The 27,308-nt window shown below is 40.8% G+C and overlaps 1 protein-coding gene across 1 annotated transcript in view; it reads left to right on the forward strand.

The window, feature by feature from the left end:
• MTUS2 (microtubule associated scaffold protein 2) overlaps nt 1-27,308 on the forward strand; it is a 596,801-nt gene that overhangs the window by 181,917 nt on the left and 387,576 nt on the right. Inside the window, exons 3-4 of the mRNA XM_028505192.2 lie at nt 3,406-5,868; nt 11,771-12,011. Of these exons, the coding sequence (XP_028360993.1) occupies nt 3,643-5,868; nt 11,771-12,011 (2,467 nt within the window). The 5' untranslated portion in view covers nt 3,406-3,642. The remainder of the gene's footprint in view (nt 1-3,405; nt 5,869-11,770; nt 12,012-27,308) is intronic.

The following is a 27,308-nucleotide window of genomic DNA, read 5'->3' on the forward strand; positions in this document are numbered from 1 at the left end:
AGATGGGAAATGTGCAGTGGCTGTAGGGCCCCATGGATGGAGGAGTGCCTGTGTGAACTTTCCCAAAGGATGCTGATAAACAAATGAGGAGCATCATGGAATTACTTCTCCCTGCCACCAGATGCAGCCACTTCTTCTCTTGTCCTTTGCTGATGGCTTTGGTATTAGTGACATGAATGATAATATGGAGGGTGCACTTACCTCTGTGAAGATAGTATGGAAACAGAATGGGCTGCATATATTTCAAATGAAAAATGAATAAGATAGAACAATAGTCCTAGAGCAGCAAAAGGAAGTTCAAGGAGTATATTTGTTATGGTCCTACCTGTGGGTGCTAAAATCCCATTACCAATTTCTAGGGTTGAGTTAGTGTACTTTAGGAATAACTCATACAGTACTTGGCATTTTATTTGATGATATGGCATTAACAGGGTGATTTATATGCCCATGTAGAGGTCACTCTCTTAGATCGCGTGGTGTATGTAGTTTTGCTCATGACTTCTGAGAAGAATTCATTTATTTCTCTCTCTCAGCCTTGACAATTCCAGCCAAAGAGGGTTTTTAGTTTTGTGCTTCTAATTCTGCCCCCAGAGAGTTAGAGATGCCCCTTTCTGTAAATGGCCCATGTCTGTGGAATTGCTTGCTGTCCCTGACTTTCTGGGACACCTGTTTTCCAACCCAGGTTGCACAGTGATTTTTAAACTGCTGCTTATTGATTTGCCTTTTTGTGTTTGTACCTAAAGGACATGTGTATCTTCAAGAAGAACATTTTTAAATTGAATAAGGAAAGAATCTGAATACAGAAAGGGGGTTTCTTGAGAATCTGCTCTGTGGTCGAGAAACCAAGGCTGGGATCAGAATAACAGCACCTTGGTTAGGCTTGATATTGGGGTCAGGCCTGGGCCTGGGGTACCACTGGCTTGCTGAAGTCAGGCCTGAAAGGAGATATGGAAGGAAAAGAAAATAAGGGTGACAGGGATGATGGGCCTCAATAGGATCAGGGTCGTGAGTGCAACATGGGAAGAACAGAAGAGCAGTGAGGCAGCAAAACATGTGCACATGTGTGCAGCTGTGTGTATGTGGACAGGGTTTTGTGAACTTGGGAATGACCTAGATCAGGATGCTAATGTGTCTTGGGCAGAGGGGGAGAAGGGTCAAATAAAAAGAAATTGAATTTAAATTTGCTCTTCCTGTTTTGTGTGAGCTTTCTCTCCTTTTTGATTTCTGACAAGAAACCCACTTATGGGAAATGATCTCATTTATGTGAAAAGTACATTCTTATGTTTATATGCAAAAGAAAAGAAATGAAAAGAGAACTCTATCAGCTGAGCATTTAGGGATGCCTGTGGCAGGTTGTCAAGCAGAAAATTAAGTTGGGAAGGAGGAAGAGGGATGGAGAGGAGCATGGAGGTAGCTGCAAGGTATTGGTGACTTTTCTGTCCTTTGTGTTTTTTGTTCATTTTATTATTTTGTTTTATAACATATATATTATAACATATATAGTGTACATGTACACATGCGCACATGTCTGAGCTCACATATGTTTGCAGAAATGAGGAGGAAGGTGTGGAAGACTATTGACTTTGAATCCCCATTTGAGCAGTTAGGGATGAAGTGGAACCTTGTTACTTTTAACTCTCTCATCCATGGCTGAGTAGAATACGTTGATAGTGTGATTAAACAATGTTAGTATTGAATCAAATGGTTTACAGATGAGACAAAGTGGACTCTGTGAGTCCACTTTGATGGAAATTTAAATACTGTGTTGTATATTAAACTTTATAAGGACAGAAATAACATTGATCTTCATAACTCATTCAATCATTTGTTCATCCATATTAAGGGTCTGATGCATATGCTAAGTATTAAAACTATTTTATTAAGTGTCTTGCACATCTGAAGCTTCTTTTTAAAGTAAAACTATAGGGTATTATAAAAGTTAATCATAGAAGGGCCTAATCTAGTCTGGTGGATATGGAAGGCTTTCTGGAGAAAGTGGTATTTTTTTTTTTTACTGAAAACTGAGAAATACAGAGGATTTACTTGGATGAGGCTGGGGAAGAGTCCACATTCCATTTGGATGGAAGAGTCTGTGCAAAGGTCCTGAGGCAGGGAGGAAAGAAGATGGTACTGTAAAGAATGATGACACTGTGGCTATAGCTTAGAGTGAGAGGGTGACTAGTGAGGAGGAGGCCAGAAATAGGTGTAGGACTGGATCATACAGGCCTTGCAGGTTGGAATAGAATCCTCCAACTTTTTATTTCAAAAAAATGTCACACCTATTCTAAAGCTGTGGGCACAGTAAAGTGGACCGCCTAGATCTTCAAGTTAATTTTGCTATAGCTGCACACTCTCTCTTTCACACAAATATGTGCACACACACATTTTCTCTTTGCTGAATCATTTGAGAGTGAGTTACAGACAACATGTCATGTTAAGAAGCATATCATGTTCAAAAACATGTATCTTTCAAAACCAAAGATTATCTCTGAGATGATCCCAATACTACTATATATCCAAGAATGTTAACACTGATAAAAAACCCTTTGCCTAATATACAATCCATATTTTAATCTCTAATTATCCCAATAATGTACTTTACTAACTTAAAAAAAAATCCAAGGTCCAGTCGAGGATCATGCACTGCATGGAGATATCTGTTGGCATTTTGGGCCAAGGTTAGGCCAGGTATTTTGTAAAACATATATATGTTTTGAATTTGTCTGATTATTTCCTCATGGTGAAATTCAGGTGGAATATTTATAGCAAGAATACGACCGGGTGCTACGAGGCACAGAGAACTACCTAACTTTGGAACACTGATGTCAGTTTCCATTACTGATGATGTTAGATTTGATCATTTAATAAAGGAGGTGGCCACCAGTTTTCTCCATTGTAAAAATAACATTTTTCTTTTGTAAGAAATAAAGTAATCTGAGGTTGTGTGAATATTCTGTTCCTCAACATCTTTCACCCAGGGGTTTTGGTGGCTGTTGGTGTCCCCCCACCAAGACAGTTAATTATGACTTTGGTCAAAATGGGGATTTTTCTAATTATATGATTTTTTCCTGTATGAGTTGGTAGTCTTCTGTGAAGAAGAGTTTTTCTCCTCTACTCTTTTTAATCAGTATCAGTATGGACTTGTGGATTTCTTAAGTTTGAATTTAAGATTTTATATGTTAATCATCCATTTCTAACAGTAATCATTTTGAAATTTCAAATTTCAAGTATTCCCCATACTTGGCCAGCACGAGTCCCTATCTGAAAGGTTTTTGAGAAACTTATGGATTAAGTTAGTGAAATAATAGTATGAAAGTGATGAATAAATTTGTGTTGATCATGCCCTTTTCTCCTTAGAATCTCTATTTGTTGATCTAACATGATTTTATTTCTATTTCTCTCTAGGTCTCATGGACTAATTGGCACTTTTTCAGCAGGCCCCTACCAGAGAAATCATCCTGCTATATAATGAAGTTTGGTTTTAAAACTGCCCTGAAAATGATTAAAAGCAGTGTCGAAGTGTGACAGAATCAGGGGGCGACACACTGCGGAAGAATTTCCTATTCATCCCATAGCAATTGGAGGAAGCCCCTTTCCGTCCAGGAGGACTGCATGGTGAGAAGCCCCCACTGACAGTGGAAGATGAGTGTCCCATTGGCTCCTAAGAAATCATGTTACACTCAGTTGCAGGACAACAGAAAGGGGGCGAAAAATAATAATGAGAGTCTCCTATCTCTGGGTGATACAAATGCCAATCAAATCATGGTGGAAGTCAGTCCATCTCGTGATGAGTCTCAGACATGTGACCTGACAGACGGGACTGGAAATGCAAATTCACGTGCGCCAGAAAATAGTACCCATCTCCATAAAGAATTTCACCAACTTCAGGGCATTGGGAAGGTGTTACAGGCTGGCTCCAGCAGCCTGAAAGATTTTAAATTCTCTTCGACTGTTCGTGGGGAATTAAATGAAGAGCACACAGTGCAGAGAGGCACAGCTCTCTTGCAGACCTCGTGGAGTATCCAGGGACCAAGTCTGGCAGGCTGGAGGAATGCTATGGGTGAGGCCAGTCCAGATGTTTTGACTTCAAGGGACACTGAAATTCTCCGGCATACTCCCAAGGATAAATTGGCAAAAACCCTTGACAATGAGGAATTGCGAAGGCATGCTTTAGAGAGGGTGAGCAGCTCTGCTGTTGCAGTGGACATGCTCACGAAGGAGCGTGCTGGGAGCCTGGCTCCACAGCCTCCACAGACTGCCCCACTGGACTCCCCTGAAGCCCTGGGTCATGTGCCCAAGGGTGGTGAGGGGCCACAGAAGACAGTGACAACCCACCTCCCAGAGAGAGCTTTTCCTCCAGTGGACATCATCTCAGAGGGAAAGATTGTGTGTCATCCTAAACCATCTACCTCAGAAACCAAGGGGACCACCTGTTTAGCACTGCAGCTGGAATGGGGACATGCACCAGGAGTTAGCGATGAGAGCACCCCATGTTTTGCCCATCCACAGTGTGCTCTGACTTCAACATGCAAGGAAGTCCCAAGTAAGCCAGAAGCACACTTAGGTCAGGAAAAGTGGGAGCCTCGGCTGGAGCTGGAATCTGTCCCACCCTGGGCCATGCAGGAATTAACGTCAGCCCGGGCTGAGTGTCTGAGATGTCCCACAGAAGACGGTGTGTTACTCCAAGAGATAAAGGAACCAGGTGGGGAAGCACAGCAAGAAGCCACCACCAGGACAGCCAGCGGTCTGCCCCAGAGCGGCGTCCACCCACTCGGTGGGGCAGGAGGCAGGAGTGTGCAGGACACGAGCATCATCCACATGGGTGAGCAGGGTTCTCTTCAGAGCACCCCCAGACCTGGCCCTGCTTCCTTGCGAGCTGCTGCTAATCAGCCCTCTGGCAGAATTTCACCAAGCACAACTAAGAAACTGGGTGAAACTTCACTCAGCAGCATTTCACCAGGTGATGGTCATGTGGTTTTTATTCCTAATGCCCCACCTGACAGCAGGCCCCCAGATGTTAGTGAGGAGAAAGGGGTACTGAGCAGTGGGAGCAGGGACAGGGCTACAGATTTTACTTCAGATCCTTCTGTTAGGAAGAGCAAAACTGGGGTCCCCGAGCCCCTTAACCCTCAAAGCAGCAGCTCAGAAGCAGGGGAAAACAAAGAGGTCACTACATGTGTTGCTGAAAATAGGAACCTTCTAGGAAATTCAGTTAAAACTGAAAGTTCCTCAGCAAGAACAGATTGTCTTCCCAGCATCCCAACCCCTGTACAACCAGAGACAACTCTGAATGTGACCCACCAGCCAGTACTACCCAGTACCAGTTTTCAAGACTTGAGTGTGTTGGGTGCAGATGTGGGGTTACCTTCAGCTGCCCCACCTCCCACTGACAGCTTGTGGTTGTTGAGCACTTCCCCGGAAGTGCCTGATAAGAACGCCTGCCCCAGTGTGATTCCCAAGTCTGTCTCCACACATTCTGAGGATTCACATTCTGCACAGAAGGGACTGGAGAACCACCAGGTTGAAAAAACAGAAGAAAAGACAGAACCCAAGCCCATCATTTTGCCCAAGCCCAAGCATGTGAGGCCCAAGATCATCACCTACATCAGGAGGAGTCCACAGGCCCTTGGCCAGGTGGACACTTCGCTGGTCCCAGTGGGGCTTCCTTATGCTCCGCCTACATGTAACGCACCTCTTCCCAAAGAGGAGAAGGTGGCAGGAGGTGACCTGAAACCAGCTGCCAGCCTCTACGAGAAGTTCAGGCCAGACTTGCAGAAGCCACGGGTCTTCAGTCCTGGGCTGATGGTATCTGGGATCAAACCCCCAGGGCACCACTTCAGTCAAATCAGTGAAAAGTTTTTGCAGGAGGTAAGAGAATGTCAATCTGATACTATCTATAAGTTGAACACCCTGAACTTTGTCACGTATTTTCAATTAATTGTGAAAACAGAATATTCTCCCTTGCTGATTTTGATGGATATACTTGTACAAAAATGAATGTTTTTAATGAAAGAGAATGTAGACAAATGAACATTTTGACTGGAAAAGTTTGATGATCATAATGAGTTGGATCTACCACCTGAGGACACTCATTTAAATTCCATGTGATATAATATACATGAAGTTAGATAAGTATGCATTTAAATTGGTTTCCATGTTTAAGTAAGTGAGAATAATTCTTCTCAGCCTGGTCAATGGAAAAAGAAATCAGAAATAATTACATTGTTCAAATTAGTCAAACTTCATCCTCTGAGGGATATATTATTTCCTTTATGGGACAATCTCATATTTGCACATATGAAGAACACAGTGAGTAGCAAATAATGTGTCAAGCTTGGGCTCTTCAAGTCAAAATAATAATTACAACTAGCATTTAGCTGAGCACCTACTATGCCTTGGGCCCATGTAACATATTTAATCGTTGTCAGTCTTCAACAATCCTTACTATAATTTCCTGATGGTTAGGACTGCAGTTTTTACCATTGTATAGATGAAGCAACAGATGTAGAGAGGCCTCAGTACCTCACCTACAACCAAAGACCAAAATGGCCCTGAAATACTCTCCTAGGCCTCACTGTTTCCTCACGATTCCCCCTTTCAGTACCTGGGTGCTATGGCGAGTCATCCTCCCAGAGCTCATGAAGAAGACTGGTCTCCTGAGAAGTCTCCTGGCAGGCAGAGTAATGAGTTAAAAGGAAAGCTGGCTAAGGTGTCTCCTGTCCCTAACACCCCTCAAGTCTGCCCAGGCCACTAAGACACAGGCTGGAGCCTGCAGGGTGGCTCATGACCTCTGGGCTGCCGCTGCTTCCTCCACTCTTCCTCTCTCCCCCTGCTGTTTAAGCCCTTCGCACCTCCCTGTGCTTGGAAAGCTCTTCTCCCAGATATCTGAATGACTGTCTCCTTCACTTTCTTTAGGTCTCTTTCCAAATGTCATTTCATTGGAGAAGCCATCTTTTCCGTGAGACCTCTTTCTCTAGTTCTTTTCTTCTTAGCACTTATCTCCCGTGATGTATGTAGTTGTTGTTTTTTTTTTTTTTTTCCTCTGCCTTAACTAGAATGTGAAATCCACAAGAGTAGGGACTTTTTCTGTCTTTTGTTCTCCACTGTGACCCCAGAGTTCATAACAGTGCTTGGTATAAATGTGTGCTAAAAAATGTTGAATGGTAATTGAATTATAAACTCACATATGCTGAATCAAGAGAGAAGTCAACCAAAGCTCCCTAGAGATAGAATGATCGAGTCCAAAATTGGACTCTAGCTCGATTGACTGCATCAACATTTTTACAGACTGTATTGATCACTGCAGAAAATGTCATCTCTGGCACAGAGCAAGCGGTCAATCCATTCTCAGCAGCAGATCTTGACTGAGGCCAGCACTGACCAGTTGCTCCACCAATTGACTGTGTGGCCTGCCATGGTGCCAGCTGTCAGCACTGAATCACACTGCTGGTTCCTGTCTTCCAACTCTGTGCTTGCTGGAGAGGCTTCTCCTTCATACCTCTAGAGAGAGGGTACTGACCCAAGAGGGGTCCAGTATCTTTGTAGAGTCTCACCTCCCTGTACAGGGCTGTGTGGTGTCCTGTCTTAAGTGCAGCGAGAGCATGCCCTGGCCAGAGGAATTTAGAGTCTGTCCGAAGGCAGTGCCATCTGACTAACATGGACAATTTGCCACTCTGGTTTACAGGTCAGTCTCTTGGCTTTGTTAATGTGAGTCTTTCTCAAATGTCCAAGAATGTATCTCCCTGGGCCTCTGAGGCTCAGGGTCAGGTGGTCTGACCCTGGGCTCTTGTCTAAGGTCCCTGGGAGGCAGCCACATGACCCTCCCCTGTGCTGCGGGTACCAGAGCTGGTTAAATGAATTAATGTTTTTCTTCTCAAAGTACCACTGTAGAAGTAACCAAATCATGCAAGATAGAGCCTCCAAATCTGGCACGGCTGAGTATCTCTTAGACAAGCACACCCTGGAAGGTAGTGATACTGAGAGCTCGGCATTAGGCAGGCTTCTTTGTAGCCCCTGGGGACTTCTCTGGTCGCCAAGGCAATGTGTACCTGTTGGGGTTATCCTGCCCTTTACTGTACATTGTTAATAAACTCACTTGATACCTCTTCCTCCCCCCAGTAAAAAGATAATACTAGCTCATTCTCTGCAAAAAAGAAAAAAAATCCATGAGAGAAACTTTATTTGGGGATGTTAGCAAAAACTTATTGACTGCAATTCTTTGTCTGCAATCCTTCCTAATTTTTCCTTTGTGTATTTCTTTTCTGTAGTGCTTTAGGTCTTTTCATGAAATACAGAGTAATTTCTATACTATATACACACTTTCCTCTCCCAAAATATTTTCTATACTTAATCCTGTAGAAACCACCCCACATATCAAGGAGATGGGGTAGTAGGGACATTTGTGTGGCTTTAGCAGTTCAGAGGGCCTTGGAGAGACCCTGTTGACATGGGGACAGCAGTGCTGCCCTGTACCGGCCACTCTATCTAGGGACCATTTTCTGCCATGACCAGAGCCTGTGAGGCCCAGGCCCCATTCTCAGGCTACAAGATAGAGCAGAAGGTTCCCCAGGTGTTGTGATGGGGTGATTTCTGTGAGAATCTTAAATGGGAAATAGGCTGGCCCTTGGCCCCTGCTCCCATCTCTGTGACCTGCTGCAGCTCAGCAAGTCCCCATCCCATGGTCAGGATCAGGCTTGGTGCGGGCCATACGAGAGCTGCCTCCCTGCCATTGTGCCCTGGCTCCTCACAGGGTGCCTTCAGCTAGTCCCCAGGAAAGGAACATGTTTCTGACCAGTTGCCACAGAAATAGTTTTCAGTTGTAAAAGTTATATATCATTTTAATAAAACAGGAATATCTTACAATAAAAACCCAAAGCAGCCTCAGACTCTGCCATTGTTATTGCCAGCTCACTGCCTGTTTGACAGCATGAGTAGAGATGGGGAGTCAAGAGTGGGTGCTCCTTGGAGACAGGGCCAGAGCACAGAGGTTAGAGCTTCCAGAAGTGGCCTGGAAGACCATCTTGGGCCCAGTCATGCCAGGAAGATAAAATCCTCCAACTTGTTTTGCTACTTCCTGCTTTTAGCTCTCCTGAAGTCTCAGGGACACTACTCAATTATGGGAAGTCTTTACATTTTGGTGTAAAGAAGTGAGCAGAGGTGAGAGGAGAGAGGTTAGGTAGTGTGCCTGCCACATGCAGGTGTGTGATCTGGACTGTTCTTCCTTCTTGCTCCTTAGTACCACCTTACCTCTAAAGAACACTGTTCGCAGGGTTCTCCAGAGAAACACAGCATGCACAAAGGTGTGTGTATGTATGCATGTATACATATATCTGTCTGTCTGTCTTTCTACCAGAACTTTAAGGGACTGGCTCACACAGTTGTAGAGATGGGCAAGTTTACAATGTGCAGGTTGGACCACCAGGCTGGCAACCTAGGGAAGAGGTGGTCCTGCAGTTCAAGTTCAAAAGCTGTCTGCTGGCAGAGTCTCTAAGGGAGGTTTGACTTTTTTTGAAGGCCTTCATCTGATTGTATGAGGCCCACACACATTATGGAGGACTATCTTTTTTTTTTCAAGACCTCTTGATTTAAATGCTGATCTCATCTAAAAAAATACCTTCACAGTATTATCTAGAATAATCTTTGACCAAGTATCTGGGCCTGGTGGCCCAGCCAAGTTGATACAGTTAGCCACCACAAGCCCCCACCCTGTAGCCATTCCAATTACTTCTAACTGAAGCCTCCACATTTACCCCACATCTTCCCAGCCCAGGATCTCATGAAAACAGGATAAAGCCCACAAAAAAGGGGCAGTCCAGTAAGAACTGATCAGTCTGTGTGTTGTGGTTGATGTTAGGGGTTTGTTTGAAATGTCAAGTGTCCTTTAATTTGCTTTCAAAATTATTTCTCTTAAAAATGCTCCATTAAAGAAAGAGGAAAACCACCATGTGTGGCAGATCTCTTTGTGTCCACGGTTGTGCAGAGAGTCCTGCTGTGTCCTGTCAATAAAGATGAAAGAAAAGAGTGTGAAGCTGTTTGTAGATTCCCCTGTTGTATTAAAAATGCACAGATCAGGCATCAGAGTAGTATTTTTCACCTTCGTAAAGAATTTGTTATTTAACCAGAGGCAAATTGCCCAACAAAATGACAGGCATTGAAATTACTGAAATTGTGATGATCGTTTTCCACTGAGGACATGGTGGGTTTGGACCCCTGAAAAGTATCCAGTTTTAAAGAATGAGTAATTACCAAGCTCAGCATATTGCAAGACTAAAATCTTGACAGATGTAGGTTAGAAATGATTACAATTTCCTCATGTGAACACCTGCTAAAAACAATATGCAATGGCCCCCAAAATTTACATACAGAAATAAAAATAGTGGAAATATGAGTACAATATAAAAGCCAAAGACTGGTAGTTAGAGACTAAGTAGAGAATGGTAAAACTGTTTATCAGAGAGCAAATGTGGAATGTTCTTTTATGGGAATGTAATTTGTTGTGGGCCTGAATTGAGTCTGTGTACAACGGCAATCATGCCTAATCTACAGCGTGATTATGATAAAATTTTAAAGGCCTAACCTTTTGTTTCAATAATGTCAGTTTAAGAAGGACTTTGTATCTATTTTAACATTAAAAGAGTATCAAATTTAAGGATTCATCTCTCCCAACATCTTGGATCAAAGTGTCGTAGCCCTTATAAAAAATATTGTTAAATGCTGTGATTCCTAAATATATATGACACATAAAATTATGGTGCTTTAGAGCAGAGTTAATTAACAGATGTATTTTGAATGCATAGTCTCTGGTACTATTTTTTTTTAAACTGAGAGGAAATACATTATTGAGTTGTCTCATTTTTTTATTTTTAATATGAAGAAAGACTAATAATATGAATGGGCTTTGGGAATTCAGAACTTCATGTATGAAAGGTAGCCATAGCTGTATTCTCATCTAAATTGTTAGCTGTGGGGAAAAGTAGCAGGAATGTTATATTACTAACTTAGAAAAGAATGGAAACATGGTTTTTCTAACTTATTAAATACTCTCTGACTTCAGCCATGTGTAGATACTCTTCTTCTGCTGTGAATTCAGCAGCCAGTGAGGCTCTGCCCCAGCACCCCCATTCTGCTGAAACTTTCTCAGACATTCCTGGCAGCACCACCTAACTAGGGAAGACAGAGGAGGTATATCAATCTCTCGTTTTTAATGATGTAAACAGATTACAGGGGCCTAAAAACATATTTTTTTCCATTAACTTCTCTATTCTTTCAGATAGCCTCTTCTCACTCATTAACAGTGCATCTTTTATTTCCTAAGTAGCCTAGATGAAAAGACTTAACATAAATTAATAAAGTTTATTTACTTATTATATGACCATGTTACCATTAAAAAATGTGCCCTTTCTCCTTGGGAATAGTGAAACGTTCAAAATTCTATGAACAGTTGCAAATTCTTCCCTTGCTTCATTGACATTATTTATTTATAGGTTGGCTACTTGCACAAACCCCAGTGATTTTTGTAGCAATAAATTACAAAATCTTACAGAATGAGTTTATTTTCCTCCCAGTGAAATGTAGATTTGTGTAGTATCAGAACTGGGAAGCACCTGAAGGTCATCCGGGTGCACTGTCAACTCGGATATGAAGACACGAGGGCCCCCGAGAAGGTAAGTGATCGGGGATGGGGCAACTGAGAGCGGCCAGAGGGGTCATTGCTGACGTCTCATCCTGGGATGTAAGGTTCATTGACTGAGCTTCTGCTCATTTATCATAGGTCACTGAATGCCCTGGAAAAGAAGAATTTTGTCCTCCTCCCTATGCACAGTATGAAGTTCCTCCCAGTTTCTACCGCTCTGCCATGCTCCTTAAGCCCCAGTTAGGATTGGGCGCAATGTCCCGTTTACCGTCTGCAAAGAGCAGGATCCTGATTGCAAGTCAGAGGTCTTCAGCAAGTGCCATCCACACACCAGGACCCATAGCAACAGCTGCCAGTCTCTACAATTCTGATCCTGCAGGTAACTGGTCCAACAATGGCTGATTTTTCCTGCTGCACTTTTAAATAGTAACCATATAAAGTGTGGTAACTGTCTGAAATATGATGCCTCTCACCCCTTCAGAATCTTTTTCTTTTATTCCATGTGACATTTACCAAGACTCATCTATCTGCAGTGGTCACCCTTCATGTCACTTTAAAACTGTTGCTGGTGGAAGTGGGTTTCTTGCAGTGTTATGAGGAAAATTATTTTCAGGGCCCACAATGGAGGGTGTGGCATGGTGGTAAAATTTATTTGAAGCAACATCAAAGGGATGCCCCTTCAATGTCCCATCTCTGTCGATCCTGCTGTGGAAAATCAGGGCCAGAAATGGGGTCAATGTCCAGAGATCCTGTGTCATGCCAAGGCTAGTTCAGCCCAGTTTTTCTCATCATCAGCTAGCTTAGCTTGCATTCCTGGCTGCAGTTCATTGCTGTGCTGAGGTATTCAGGCTTCTGCCTGGACCTCATATGTAGAGTCCATGAGGCCACTGGCCATGCAGCTGCTAAGGCCACTTGGTTTGGAGAGAGGATTCATTGGTGCATGGGATGAGTGGTGCTCATGAGCATGAGAGAAAAAGGGGTGGGGGAGAGAGAGAGAGAGGGAGGGAACTCTTTCTTCCCCTGGGATTGTATTAGCTTGGGTTTGGGATGAGTCAGGTGCATTTTTAAAATAGCCAATCAATTTTCTGAGCTTTTGTGGGCTTTTTGGTAGCTCCACCCCCTAGTTAGACTGACAGGCATCTATGATCAAGCACCTCCCCCTGCAGCCCCCAATAATCTGGTATTGGAGGGGGGAAGGGAGGGGTATTAATCCTTTTGGTGGGGAAATGATGCAATCCCATGGAGTGTGAAGCTGTAGTTTCCTGGTGAAGCAAACAGGCTTATGCTCCCCAGTTTATTAAGCTCAATGTCTAATTCCCTTTGCTCTTTTTATTAATATCTAGTTAGCACCTCCAGTAACAAAGTGATGGCACATGTAACCATCTCCTCACTTCTTGTAGTTTCTCCCCTTTGTCTAGTACATAATGGAGATCAGGATTCAGAGACATTTATCTTAAAGGTCCAGAGAGTCAATGTTTTAGGCTTTCTGGTCCATGATGGTCTAAGTTACAACTACTTAGCATGGAAGCAGCCACAGGCAAGATGTGAGTGGATGGTGCAGCTGTATGGCAATATAGCTCCATGTACAAAGACAGTGGGCTGGATGTGGCCTGCAGCCTGCAGTTTATCAGAGAGCTCCTCCAACAGTATAGCACTGACCATATCACTCTTTTTTTCATCTGTTCACAAATCTTGGACACAAAATGCCCTGCCACCTCTCCTAGCCCTGTCACTGTGCTCTACAGTTGCAGGCCAGCCTCACCTCCTGATGTTTTCTGCACCTCTTTGTTTTCCTCTCCATTCTTTTGCTGTGTGTTTCCTCTAGGTTTGGTGTATTTTTTTATTGTAGAAATAGTAGTCACCTATTAAAAATTTGAATATAGAAAAATAGTAAGAAGAAAGTAATAGTACTTATATTTTAGAACCTAGCCAGAGTTAATATTATAGATTTTTTCTTACAATGTGTTTTTAATGTATTTTTCAGTAGCTGAAATAACACTAATGTGAATTTTGGTTTTTTTCTATGAATATCATATTATAGGCATTTTATATGTCATCAGTGTTTCATAAATATTTAATGGCAGCATAATATTGTTTATTTATTCAACAAATTTTGGTATTTACTTTGTGTCAGAAGTTGTAAATTGAGGACTGCAGCAGTGAACAAAACAGACACTCTTGCCTTCATGGAGCTTATAGTCTAATGTGGGAGTCTCCAACCTCTGGGACATGGACCAATACTGGTCCAGGCCTGTTAGGAACCAGGCCACATAGAAGGAGGTGAGCTTGAGTGTAATGCACTTGAAGCATCCTGAAGCCATCCCCCCAAAAAGGTTGAGGACTGCTGGCCTCATAGATGAAACTGAAAATAAAACTAAGCACAAAAATATCACTGATGTGTATACCTGAAACAAATGTAATAATGTATGTCAACTGTAATTGAAAAATAAAAACAATGATTCAACAGAAAAATTTAAAAACCTATAGAAATTGGGAAACACCAATATTTAAGGAGTAGGCAAAGGAAGAGAGCAAGCAAAAAAGTCTGAAAAGGAATAATCAAGGTAGTAGGAAGAACACTAGAAAAGGAGAAAAAAAGAATTTCAAGATGTTAAATAGTATCCAATGTAATAGAAACTGAAATAAAGGAAGAGAGGGACCCATAGAATTTCCTAATTAGGTCATTGTTGACTTTAGGCAATACAGTTTTAGAGGAGCACAAAATAATAACAAAAATAAGCACAATTTATTGGGCACTTACTTACATTTCATGCAAGGCATTTAGTAATTAAAGTATACTATGCCTCTAAACCTCTCAACCACACTGCCAAGTAGCTATTCTATGATCTATGAAAGAAACTTAGGTGCAGAGAGGCTGAATGGCTTATAACTGCGTGGATGAATAAAAGTGAAGAAGTAAAGGTTTGAGTTATAATAAAAATATACTTAAAAAGGACAAAATAAGTACACAATTATAAATTGTGATAAATGTTACCAAAGCAAGGGACATGGTGCTTGAGGAATTGTAACTTAAAGACTCATGTGGATGGGACAGGTGCTTCAGGGGCAGTGCCTCCGAAGTGGGAAAGATGGGTGATTGTGAGAATAATAGCAGAGTTGATGTAACCAATGCCCAACTACCAGCAGTTGAGTTCCACTTCCTTTGTACTATTTTTAAAAAAGATGTATTATTTTTAGAGAAAGGATAAAGCAGGAAGAAAGGGAGAGAAACATTGACGTGAGAGAGAAACATCAATTGGTTGCCCCTCAACTGTGTCCCAACTGGGGACTGAACCCATAGCCCTAGCATGTGCTCTGACTGGGAATCAAACTGGCTACTTTTCACTTTATAGGACAATACCCAACAAACTGAACCACACCAGTCAGGGCCCTCTGTACTATTGTTAATAATGTTGAAATTTGAATCTTCATGTGTACTTATTTGCCTTCTTTCATATTGTTTTCTTAGGATAGATTATTTCAAATGTAATTATTATATAAAGCATATCCAAACTTTTTACAGGCTAATTTTTTTCTTATTTCAAAATCTTTATTGCATTTTTGCCATTACCATTTAGTCCCCTTATACACACCTCCCCCCAGTAATCACCACACTGTTGTCCATGTCTCTGAGTCCTTTTTTCTTTTTGCTCAATTCCTCCACCCCATAACCCTCCCCACCCCCTTAGATGTCATCCTGTTCTTCATCTGTGAGTCTGTCCCCATTATCCTTGTTAGTTCAGTTTGTTCATTAGGTTCCACATATGAGTGAAATTATATGGCATTTGTTTTTCTGTGACTGGCTTATTTCACTTAGCCTAATGTTCTCCAGGTCCATCCATGCTGTCACAAAGGTAATTTTTTTTCTTTTTTTATGTCTGAGTAGTATTCCATTGGGTAAAGTCCCATAGTTGTTTTATCCAGTCATTTACTGATGGGCACTTGGGCAGCTTCCATATCTTGGTGATTGTAAATAATGCTTCAATGAATAGAGAGTCACTTATGTTCTTTTGAATTATTGTTATGGGTTCTTTTGGATATATTCCCAAAAGTGGGATTGCAGGCTCAAAAAGCAAATCCATTTTTAATTTTTTGAGGTATTACTGTACTACTTTCCAGTGGTTTTACCAGTCTATATTCCCACCAACAGTACAAAATGGTTCTTCCCTTTCTCTTCATCCTTGCCAACACTTATTCCTTTTTTTAACTTTTTTTATTGTTGTTGTTCAAGTACGTTGTCTCCATTTCCGCCCCCAACACCCCCCTGTCCCAGTCATCCCTATTTCCCACCCTTGATCCTACCCCTGTTGGTTTTGTCCATGTGTCCTTTATAAATATTCCTAAAAACCCTTCCCCCCTTTCCCCTCATTATCCTTTCCCACATTCCCTGTGATTACTGTCAATTTGTTCTTAATTTGAATGTCTCTGGTTACATCTACATAATGGAATACTGTGCAACAGAAAGAAAGAAGGAGCTCCTACACTTTGCAACAGTTTGGATGGATCTGGAGAGCATTGTGTTAAGTGAAATAAGCCAGGTGGTGAAAGACAAATATCATAGGAGCTCACCTATAAGTGGAACCTAGTCAACAAAACAAACAAGCAAACAAAATCTTTGTGCCTTTTCTTGTTTTTGTTTATTGATTTATTATTTTTTTACAGATTTTTAAAAATTTAATTGTTGTTCAAGTACAGTTTTCTGTCTTTTACTCCCATCCCAGCTAATCCCCGCAGCCTTCCCCACCTCCCTCCCATTTCCACCACCTCTAGTTTTTGTCTATATGTTGTTTATACTTGTTCTTGTAAACTCTTCCCCTTTTTCCCTGAAATTCCTTCCCCTTGCTCCTCTGGTCAGCCTGTTCTCTATTTCAGTGTCTTTGGTTATATTTTGCTTGTTTTTTTGTTGTTTAGGTTCCTGTTAAAGGTGAGATCATATGGTATTTGTCTTTTACCACCTGGCTTATTTCACTTAGCATAATGCTCTCCAGTTCCATCCATGCTGTCCCAAAGGGTAGGAGCTCCTTCTTCCTTTCTGCTGCATAGAATTCCATTGTGTAAATGTACCATAGTGTTTTGACCCATTCATTTACTGATGGGCACCTACGTTGTTTCCAGCACTTGGCTATTGTAAATTGTGCTGCTATGAACATTGGGGTGCATAGGTTCTTTTGGATTGGTGTTTCAGGGTTCCTAGGATATAATCCTACCAGTGTCAAAAGCAATGACCCAATTGCTGGGTCAAAAACAGATCTACTTTTAGTTTTCTGAGAAAATTCCATACTGTTTTCCATAGTGGTTGTACCAGTCTGCAATCCTACCAACAGTGCACTAGGGTTCCCTTTCCTCCACAGCCTCTCCAACAGTTGTTGTTTGTTGCTTTGTTTATGATGGCCATTCTGCCTCGTGTGAAGTTTATCTCATTGTAGTTTTAATTTGCATCTCTCTGATAGCTAGCGATATTGAGCATCTTTTCATGTGTATCTAGATCCTCTGTGTGTCGTCCTCAGAGAAGTGTCTGTTCAAGTCTTTTGCTCATTTTTTTAATTAGGTTACTTGTCTTCTTAGAGTGGAGTCATGTAAGTTCTTTATATATTTTGGAGATTAAACCCTTGTCTGAGGTATCATTGGCAAATATGTTTTCCCATACAGTTGGTTCTCTTTTTATTTCAATACTGTTTTCTTTAACCATGCAGAAGCTTTTTATTTAAATGAGATCCCATTTGTTTATTCTTTCTTTTATGTCCCTTGATCTAGGGGACATGTCAGTAAAAATGTTGCTACATGAAATATCTGAGATTTTCATCCTATGTTCTCCTCTAGAACTTTCATGGTGTTACGGCTTATATTTAAATCTTTTATCCACCTTGAATTTATTTTTGTGTATGGTGTAAGATGGTGCTCGAGTTTCATTTTTTTTCTTGTAGCTGTCCAGTTCTCCCAACACCATTTATTGAAGAGGCTATTTTTACTCCATTTTATGTTGCTGCCCCTTTTGTCGAATATTAATTGACCATAGAGACTAGGGTTTATTTCTGTGCTCTCTGTTCTGTTCCATTGGTCCATGTGCCTGTTTTTGTGCCAGTACCAGGCTATTTTGATTACAGTGCCTTGTAATACAGTTTGGTATCAGGTATTGTGATCCCTCCTACTTTGTACTACATTCTAAAAAATTGCAGCAGCTATTTGGGGTCATTTATGGTTCCATATAAATTTTTGAAATGTTTGATCTATGTCTGTGAAATATGCCATAGGTACTTCAATAAATATTGCATTGAATCTATAAATTGCTGTGGGTAGTATGGACATTTTGATGATGTTAATTCTTCTGATCCATGAACACAGTATATGTTTCCATTTGTTTGTGTCTTCCTTGATTTCTTTCTTCAGTGATGTGTAGTTTTCAGAATACAGGTGTTTTACCTCCTTGGTTAGGTTTATTCCTAGGTATTTTATTTTTCTTTTTGCTATATCAAATAGGATGTTTTTCTTGATTTCTGCTTCTGCTGTTTCATTGTTGGTGTACAAAAATGCCTTTGATTTCTGGATATTGACTTTGTATTCCACTGTTTTCCAAAATTCATTTATTAGGTCAAGAAATTTTTTGGCAGAGTCTATAGGATTTTCTATGTATACTATCATGTCATCTGCAAACAGTGATAGTTTTGTTTCCTCCTTTCCGATTTGGATGCCTTTTATTTCCTTTTCTTGTCTGATTGCTGTGGCTAAAACTTCCAGTACTATATTGAATAGAAGTGGTGAAAGTGAAAAACCTTGTCTTGTTCCTGATCTTAGTGGAAAAGATTTTAGTTTTTGCTCATTGAGTATGATGTTGGCTGTAGGTCTCTAATATATGGCCTTTATTATGTTGAGGAATGCTCCCTCTATTCCCACTTTGCTGAGTGTTTTTATGATAAATGGGTGCTGTACCTTATCAAATGCTTTTTCTGCATCTATTGATATGGTCATGTGATTTTTGTCTTTGCTTTTGTTTATGTGATGTATTACATTTACTGATTTGCAAATATTGTACCATCCTTGCATCCCTGAGATGAATCCCACTTGGTCATGGTGTATGATCTTTTTAATGTATTGTTGGATGCAGTTTGCCAAAATTTGGTTGAGGATTTTAGTGTCTATGTTCATCAGTGATATTGGCCTGAAGTTTTCTTTTTTTGTTGTGTCTTTGTCTGATTTTGGGATTAGGATGATGCTGGCCTCATAAAAAGAGTTTTGGAGTCTTCCATCATTTTGGATTTTTTGGAATAGTCTGTGAAGGATAGGTGTTAGCTCTTCCTTAAATGCTTTGTAGAATTCTCCTGTGAAACCATCTGGCCCAAGGCTTTTGTGTGTTGGGAGTTTTTTTATTTTTTTTAAGATTTTATTTATTTATTTTTAGAGAGGGAAGGGAGGGGGGAGAGAGAGAGAGAGAGAGAGAGAGAGAGAGAGAGAGAGAGAGAGGGAAAGAAACATCAATGTGCGGTTGCTGGGGGTTATGGCCTGCAACCCAGGAATGTACCCTGGCTGGGAATTGAACCTGGGACACTTTGGTTCCCAGTCCCCGCTCAATCCACTGAGCTATGCCAGCCAGGGCTTTTTTTTTTTTTTATTACTGCTTCAATTTCATCTGCTGTTATTGGTCTGTTGAGGCTTTCTGCTTCTTTTTCATGGAGTTTTGAAAGATTATATTTTTCTAAAAATTTGTCCATTTCACCTAGGTTTTCAAATTTCTTGGCATACAGTTCTTCGTAGTAATTTCCTACAATCCGTTGTATTTCTGTAGTATCAGTTGTAATTTCTCCTCTTTCATTTCTGATTGTGTTTATTTGGGTCCTCTCTGGTTTTTCTTGATGAGCCTGTTTAAAGCCATGTCGATTTTTTTTTTTATCTTTTCAAAGAACCAGCTCCTGGATTCATTGACCCTTAGAATTGTGCTTTTAGTCTCTATGTTGTTTAATTCTGCTCTGATCTTTGTTATTTCCTTCTTTGTACTTGCTCTGGGCTGTCTTTGTTGTTGTTCCTCCAGTTCTTGTAGATGTAAGGTTCGGTTGTTTGCTTGAAATGTTTCTTTTTTAGGTAGGCCTGTATTGGTATGAACTTCTTTCTCAGGACTGCCTTGGCTGTGTCCCATAAATTTTCAGTTGTTGTGAGTTCATATTTGTTTGTTTTCAGAAACTTTTTGATATCTCCTCTAATTTTATTCTTGACCCATTCATTGTTTAATAGCATGCTATTTAATCTCCATGATTTTGAGTATTTTGTGTTTTTTCCTTGGGGTTGGCTTCTAGTTTCAGTCCTTTGTGGTTGAAGAAAATGCTCGGTATGATTTCAATTAGAATTTGTTGAGACTTGTTTTGTGTCCTATCATGTGGTCAGTCTTTAAAAATGTTCCATGTGCATTTGAAAAGAATGTGTATTTTGCTTCCTTGGGATGAAGAGCTCTATATATATCAGTTAAGTCCATTTCATCTAGGGCATTGTTCAGTGCCTCAGTATCTTTGTTGATATTTTGTTTGGAAGATCTGTCCATTTTTGACAGTGGGGTGTTAAATTCCCCTACTATAATTGCATTGCTGTCAATATCTTTCTTGAGGTCCTGTAATATTTTCTTTATGTATTTGGATGCTCCTATGTTGGTTGCATATGTATTTACAATGTTTATGTCTTCTTGGTGGATTCTTCTCTTGAGTATTATGAAGGGACCTTCTGGGTCTCTCTTTATGGCCTTTTTTTTTAAAGTGTATTTTGTCTGATATGAGTATTGCTACCCTGGCTTTTTTTCCCTGTCCATTGGCTTGGAAAATTTGTTTCCAGCCCTTCACTTTCAGTCTGTGTAGGTCTTTTGTCCTGAGGTTGGTCTCTTGTAGGCAGCATATGTGTGGTTCATGCTTTCTTATCCATTCAGCTATTCTGTGTCTTTTGATTGGAACATTTAATCCATTTATGTTTAAGGTTATTACTGATAGGTCCTTATTCATTGCCATTTTCATACCTGTGTTCACCTCTCTCTCTCGCTGTCTCTTTTCCTTCCATTCCTTAAGGCAGTCCCTTTAGCATCTCTTGCAGAGCTGATTTGGTGAAGGTGTATTCTTTTAGACTTCTCTTGTCTGGGAAGCTTCTTATTTGGCCTTCCATCTTAATTAGGAGCCTTGCTGGGTAAAGTAGTCTTGGTTGCAGTTCTCTAGTTCTCATTACTGGGAATATTTTTTGCCATTCTCTTCTGGCTTGAAGCGTTTCCATTGAGAAGTCAGCTGCTAACCTTACCATGGCTTCTTTGTATGTTACTTCCTGTTTCTCCCTTGCTACCTTTAGGATTCTCTCTTTTTCTTGAAATTTTGCCATTTTAATTATGATGTGTCTTGAAGTTGGCCTCTTTGGGTTCCTCTTGATTGGGACTCTCTGTGTTTCCTGGATTTGTGTTACTTTTTTCTCTCATCAAATTAGGAAAATTTTCCATCATTACTTTTTCAAATAAGTTTTCTATCGCTTGCTCTTCTTCTTCTCCTTCCCGTATCCCTATTATATGGATATTATTATGTTTCATATTGTCTTGCATTTCTTTTGATCCCTCTTCATTCTTTCTGAGCCTCTTTTCCTTTTCTTGCTCTTTCTGGGTGTTTTTTTCTACCTTGTCTTCCAGCTCGCTGATCTGATCTTCTGCTTCATCTAGCCTGCTTTTGATTCCTTCTACTGTGTTCTTCAGTTCAGAAATTGTCTTCTTCATTTCCTCTTGGCCCTTGTTGAGAGTTTCTATTTCCTTTTCCATGTTGATATAGTTTGCATTGAGTTCATTGTAGTTTCCCTGTAGTTTCTGATAGCTGATTGCAAGCTCATTGAACTTCCTGATAGCCATTGCTTTGAACTCAATATCTGATAGTTGAGTTGCCTCTATTTCATTTAACATTCTTTCTGAGGCTTCCTCCTTTCCTTTCATTTGGGGATTGTTTCTTTGTCTTCCCATTGTTTGTGAGACTCTTTTTGTTAGCCTCAGCTTCTTAAATTGATCTGTTCTAGCTCCCTGCATTTGTGGTGTGAACTTCTGTGGTAGAATACCTGTGATATTCAGTGGTGCAGTCTCCTTGATCCCCCAAGTTCACTGGTCTTGGGCTGTCATTTAAGTTGGCTCTGTGTTTGTCTTTTGTTTTTATTGTTTTGGGGTCTTTTTTTGGTGGGTCCTTCCCTCCAGCTGGTTAACTGAGGGTCACTCTGTCTACCACCTCTTGTATTTTGTTGTCCTGGTGAGGGCAGGTTATGTTGAAGTTGTTTCTCCCATGTGTCCAAGATTTTGAAGCTTCTCTCTTGCTTTTGTTCAGTTGTTTGTTCTGGGTGATTTCTCTACTATTTAGTTGTATTTCCAGATAAGTCCTGGATTGAAGTTAGTGAGGTTTCCACTCCCTCCTTCATCTTCTTGTTGTTCTATGTTGGTGGTTCCTTTGTTGTTGGGCTTCCTCTTCCAGTGGGTATCCTGGTGGTCACAGCTGCTACCTATTCTGTTTTGTTCACTACTGTATCCCCAATGCTGGGAACACTGTGAGTTACCTGCTCCTGGAGGTCCCTTTGGCTCTAGTCTGCATGTGCACGAGCCCACCCATGTAGATTTTTTAAATAAAAACAAGTAAATATTCATATTTACTGGCTTGTTCCTTAAAAAGATACTTTTAACCAAGGAAAGCCAGAAACCAAGTAGAGACCAATAGGAAGGGCAGAAACACCAATGGGACAGCCAGTCAGTGGGAGCTTCCCCCTGAGAGGTGAGAAGACTGATATTTATTTATTTTTTAGATAGGTCTGTATTGCTGTGAATTTCCCTCTTGGACTGCTTTTCCCAGTGTCCCACTTATTTTAGATTGTCGTGTTTTCATTTTTCATTTGTTTCAATGTATTTTTTTATTTTTTCCTTGATTTCATTATTGACCCACTTATTGTTTGATACTATGTTATTTAGTTTCCATGTCATTGTGTGTTTTTCAGTGTTCATCCTATGATTGATTTCTAGTTTTATAGCATTGTGGTCAGAGAAGATTCTTGAATGTGATTTCAATTCTATGAAATTTACTGAGGCTTGTTTTGTGTCCTGGCATGTGGTCTGTCCTAGACAATGTGCCACGTGCACTTGAAAAGTATGTATCTTCTGCTGCTTTGAGGTAAAATGCTATGAAGATGTCAATTAGATATATTTGATCTAGTGTGTCATTTAAGGCCACTGTCTTTGATTTTCTGTCTGGAAGATCTATCCATCGAAGTCAGTAGAGGTGTTAAAATCCTTGACTGTGACTGTATTTCTGTCAGTCTCTCCCTTTATGTCCATCAAGATTTGCTTCACATATTTAGGTTCTACTGTATTGGGTGTGTAAAAGTTTACTAAGGTTATATCCTCTTGTTGGATTGTTCCCTTTATCATTATGTAGTGCCCTTCTTCGTCTCTTACTATAGCCTTGGATTTAAAGTCTATTTTGTGACATGTAAGTACTGCAACCCCAACTTTTTTCCCTTTCCATTTGCATGAAATATCTCTTTCCATACTTTACTTTTAGTCTGTGTGTATCTTTCAATCTGAGATGGGTCTCTTGGAGGCAGCATATATATGGGTCTTGTTTTCTTATTCATTCAGCTGCCTATGTCTTTTGGTCAAAACATTTAAGCCATTTACATTTGAGATGACTATTGATACATATGTATTTAGTGCCATTTTACTATTAGACTGTTTTGCTCTGTTTGTTTTCTTTCCCTTCCTCCCCCCCACCCCCTGCTTCCTCTTCTTCTTCAAGCAAGCACTTTAACATTTTTTGCAGTATTGGTTTGGTGATAACAAACTCCTTTAGCTTTTTCTTGTCTGGAAAGCTCCTTATTTTTCCTTTGATTTTGAATGCTAGCCTTGCTTAGTAAAGTAGCCTTGGTTGTAAGCCCTTGCTTTTTCATCACCTTGAATATTTCATGCCACTACCTTTTGGCCTTGAAATGTTTCTGTTGATTAATCAGATGCCAGTGTAATTGATGCTCCCTGGCATGTATATACCTGTTTTTTTTTCTTGTGGCTTTTGGGATTCTCTCCTTGTCTTTAAGTTTTGTCATTTTAATTAGGATGTCTCTTCATGTAGGCCTCTTTGGATCCAACTTGTTTGGGACTATCTGAGCTTCTTGGGCTTATGTGTCTGTCTTTTTCCCTCAGCATATTAGTGAAGTTTTCAGTCATTATTTCTTCAGATAAGTTCTAGATCACTTGCTTGCTCTCTTCCCCTTCTGGTATGCCCATGATGTGGATGTTGTTATGCTTCATGTTTTCCAAAATGTTTCTTAAGCCCTCTTCATTTTTTAAAAATTCTTTTTTCTTTTTGTTCCTCTGCCTGGGTGCTTTTTTTCTACTATGGCTTCCAAATCACTAATTTGATGTTCTGCTTAATCTAACCTACTGTTTACCACTCCCAGTGTATTTTTTATTTGAGATACTGCATTTTTAATTTGACTGGTTCTTTTTTTATGGTCTCTCTCTTTTTTCTTGCTGTTGAGTGCCTTATAATCATTACTCTATTTGGAAAATTGCTTGCCTCCATTCCATCTATTTCTTCTTTAGAATTCTCTTATTCTATCATTTGAGGTCTCTCTATCTTTTTTTCTTCTCATTTTGGCTGTTGCTTTGTATTTTCCACCTTAGCTGTTAAACTAATCAAGCTGTAATCTGCTGCCTGGCCTAAAGTCCACAGAGTAGAGTGGAATAATTCCTGCAGGTGGGGCTGTTGCTTCCCCTCAGGCTGATGACACTTGGATGGTTCCTACAGTATGGAGGAATGACTCAACACAGGGATCCTGGTGGCTGCTCCCTCAGTTTTCTCCCCAGAGTCACCAACCCCATGCTCTCCTCAAGCATCTGTAGTCCACTCTGCCCTCCCTCTACCAGAGCCCAGAGTAAGTGGCTTCAAATGAAATTTTGTGCATTGGCCCTTTAAGAGGCTCTCTGCATCTCCAGCCATCTCTCCCTGGCAAATAGAAACACACATGTTTTTCACAGCTAGATATTATCTGGGTTCCTTTCTGGCTCTGGTGCTGTAGGCTGTGGAGCCCAGCTTGTGGTTTAGACCTCACATTTCTCAATGAGTAACCTCTGGCTGCTGAAATATCCCTCTGGAACTTCAGCTTCTGCCTGTGGGAGTCCAGCAGACCTCTTGTGTCTCCTATGCACTTCATACTTATCATGTTGTGGTAAAGTGGTTTCTTTTGTCTGTCCATGGTTATAAGTTATAAGGCTTCTCTCCAGGTAGTGTTCAATTGGTTATCAAGGATGATATGTCTACAATTTAGTGTAATTCCTGTTTGGTCCTTGGAGGGGGTTACTGTAGCTTCTACTTAACTCCTCCACCATCTTGGATCCCTCTGTTTTCTTCATCAGGTTAATTATTTTAGAAAACTTGTAATACTTATTGTTCTACTAGTATTTCTTCAACATGCTTCTTCTTGCCCTACTCTTGCCAGTGTTAAATGTTAGCTTTATTACTACTACTGTCATTATAGCATTTCCGTTATTATTAGTGGAAGGGAAATTTGTTCATCTGTTGCCATTATAGTACTGTGTGAATTGTCATTTACCATGGTAATTATTGATGGTCTTAATGATTAGTTTTTTTGACAGGCACTTCTGTAACAAAAGACAAATTTTTTTCATGAACCCCACAATATACAATATATATTTATCATGATGGACCAACCTGTCATTATCAGAGCTTCTACAAGTTAATTATGTGTCTAGTCACTCATTTAACAGTTTTGCTGAGAGACTTTGGCATGTCAGCAGTGTTCTGTATGGGAGGGGCACAAAGGAGAGACAACAGACAGAAATTCTTGTTCCTGTGGAGCTTAGATTGTAGAATGGGGGGGTGGCCTTTTTTTTTTTTTTAGTAAATTAACAAATTACATTGCCTATTGGGAGAAATAAATAATATTGAAGAAAGTGAAATATTAGAGAAGGGGGAGATGAGGTTTTGGGACATAAAGGAGGAGGATTATAATTTTAAATAGGGTAGTTGGAAAAGGCTTCTCTGACAAAATGACTCCAAAGGAGTGAAGGAGGGATCCATGTGGATTTTCTGATGGAGAGATCCAGGCAGAGGGAGGAGCCAGTGTAAAGGTACCAAAGTCCCAGGAAGGCTAGGGAGGCTGGACTAGAGTGAGTTGCAAGAGAACGGTAGGGGATGTGAACAGAGAGGTGACTGGCACTAGGGGAGTTGCATAAGGCCTAAGAGCCATTGCAAAGATTTGACTCTTACTCTGAGCACAGGGTTTGGAACCGGGCAATGTGATCTGACTTTTGTTTAAACAGGATCTCTCTGAGTCCATGGTGACAGCACACTCTAAGGAGACAAAGACCAAAGCAGGGAGTACAGGTGTTTCAGTGACTTGGGCAGTGATGAGAGATAGTGAGAAGGTCAAGTACACAGGGGGTCCTGACCCACTGGACATGGCCTGGGAGAGAAAAAGAACAATGGACGGTGAGCAGGGCTTTGGGCCTGAGGAACTAGGAGGATGGAGCTGCCATTCCGAGAGGGGAGAAGTTGGTGTACAAGGGAAGGTAGGAGCTAATTTAGGGCAAGTTAATGTTGAAAAGTGTCCAGTCATCCTGTGGAATAAAGCCCTGGACCTAGGCGACTAGAGTTGAGAGCACAGGACCCAGCTGGAGATAGCAAAGTGTTGGTGATTAGCAGATTGACTGTATTGAAAGTGATAATGTCCTTCTACTGGGTGGCCATTGCTATCCAGCACCATTTCACCTTCACCTTCAGCAGTGAGTTATAAACTTGATGTAAAACTGGATTATGCACCTTTAAAATAGTATGATATAACAAATGTTAATAGTTTTATTTATGTACAAAATTTGGAAAATCTTAGTTACTAAAAATAAACTTAGTTGAGATTCACCTTGCAAAAACTAAGTTTCAAATAAAGCAAGGTCTTTTAGACCATACCCCTTGCATACCTCCAGGGAGGTGGCAGCTCCTTCTGAAGATGGCTTATTCATGCTCTCACATTTGTGATGAGGCTGACACATCAAAGTTCAGTTCAGCTATCACTAGTACACAGTAGGGACTCCCCAAGCCCTAACCCTTCAGGACCCCAACCTTTTTTCTTGGGCTTCTGGTGTCTTCATTTAGAGAAAGGTGTATATTTACATGAGTAATCAATGGGGACCCAGGAAAGCTTTGTGACAATGATAGTTGTCACTCATATAGGACACAAGATGTTCCTGGTGGTGTTGGGCAGGCATAGGCTCTGGGATGGATAATGAAAAGTTCTCACTCCATTAGAAAACTCTTGAAGGTGATAATGACTTAGTTCTGAGTGGCTCCTGGACACTAGCACCATGCCAGTGGCCCTTGACTTAGCTTATTCACTCAACTTACCCCAGGAATTAGGCCTCTCCCTTCTTGGGCTGTGATGCTAGAGGCCCCCAAGCTTCCAGGACCTGCTTTGGCAATATTCCTCACTCATTTACTTCTTTTCTTTCTGCAGACAGCTTTCCAATTTTTCTTAGTGTTTTCCTCAGAGATATTCCATTTCTCCTCAAAAACCGTCAGCTTATTATTAAACAAGGTCTGTTAAATGACATCTAAAGAGGATGCCTCTAGCTGCAGGTGGGTACAGGTCAGTGGAGCCTGCAATACATGGGGCTTACCCTGGGGAATCTGCTTGG

This window comes from Phyllostomus discolor, chromosome 2, assembly GCF_004126475.2.
Source record: "Phyllostomus discolor isolate MPI-MPIP mPhyDis1 chromosome 2, mPhyDis1.pri.v3, whole genome shotgun sequence".
Classification (NCBI taxonomy): domain Eukaryota; kingdom Metazoa; phylum Chordata; class Mammalia; order Chiroptera; family Phyllostomidae; genus Phyllostomus; species Phyllostomus discolor.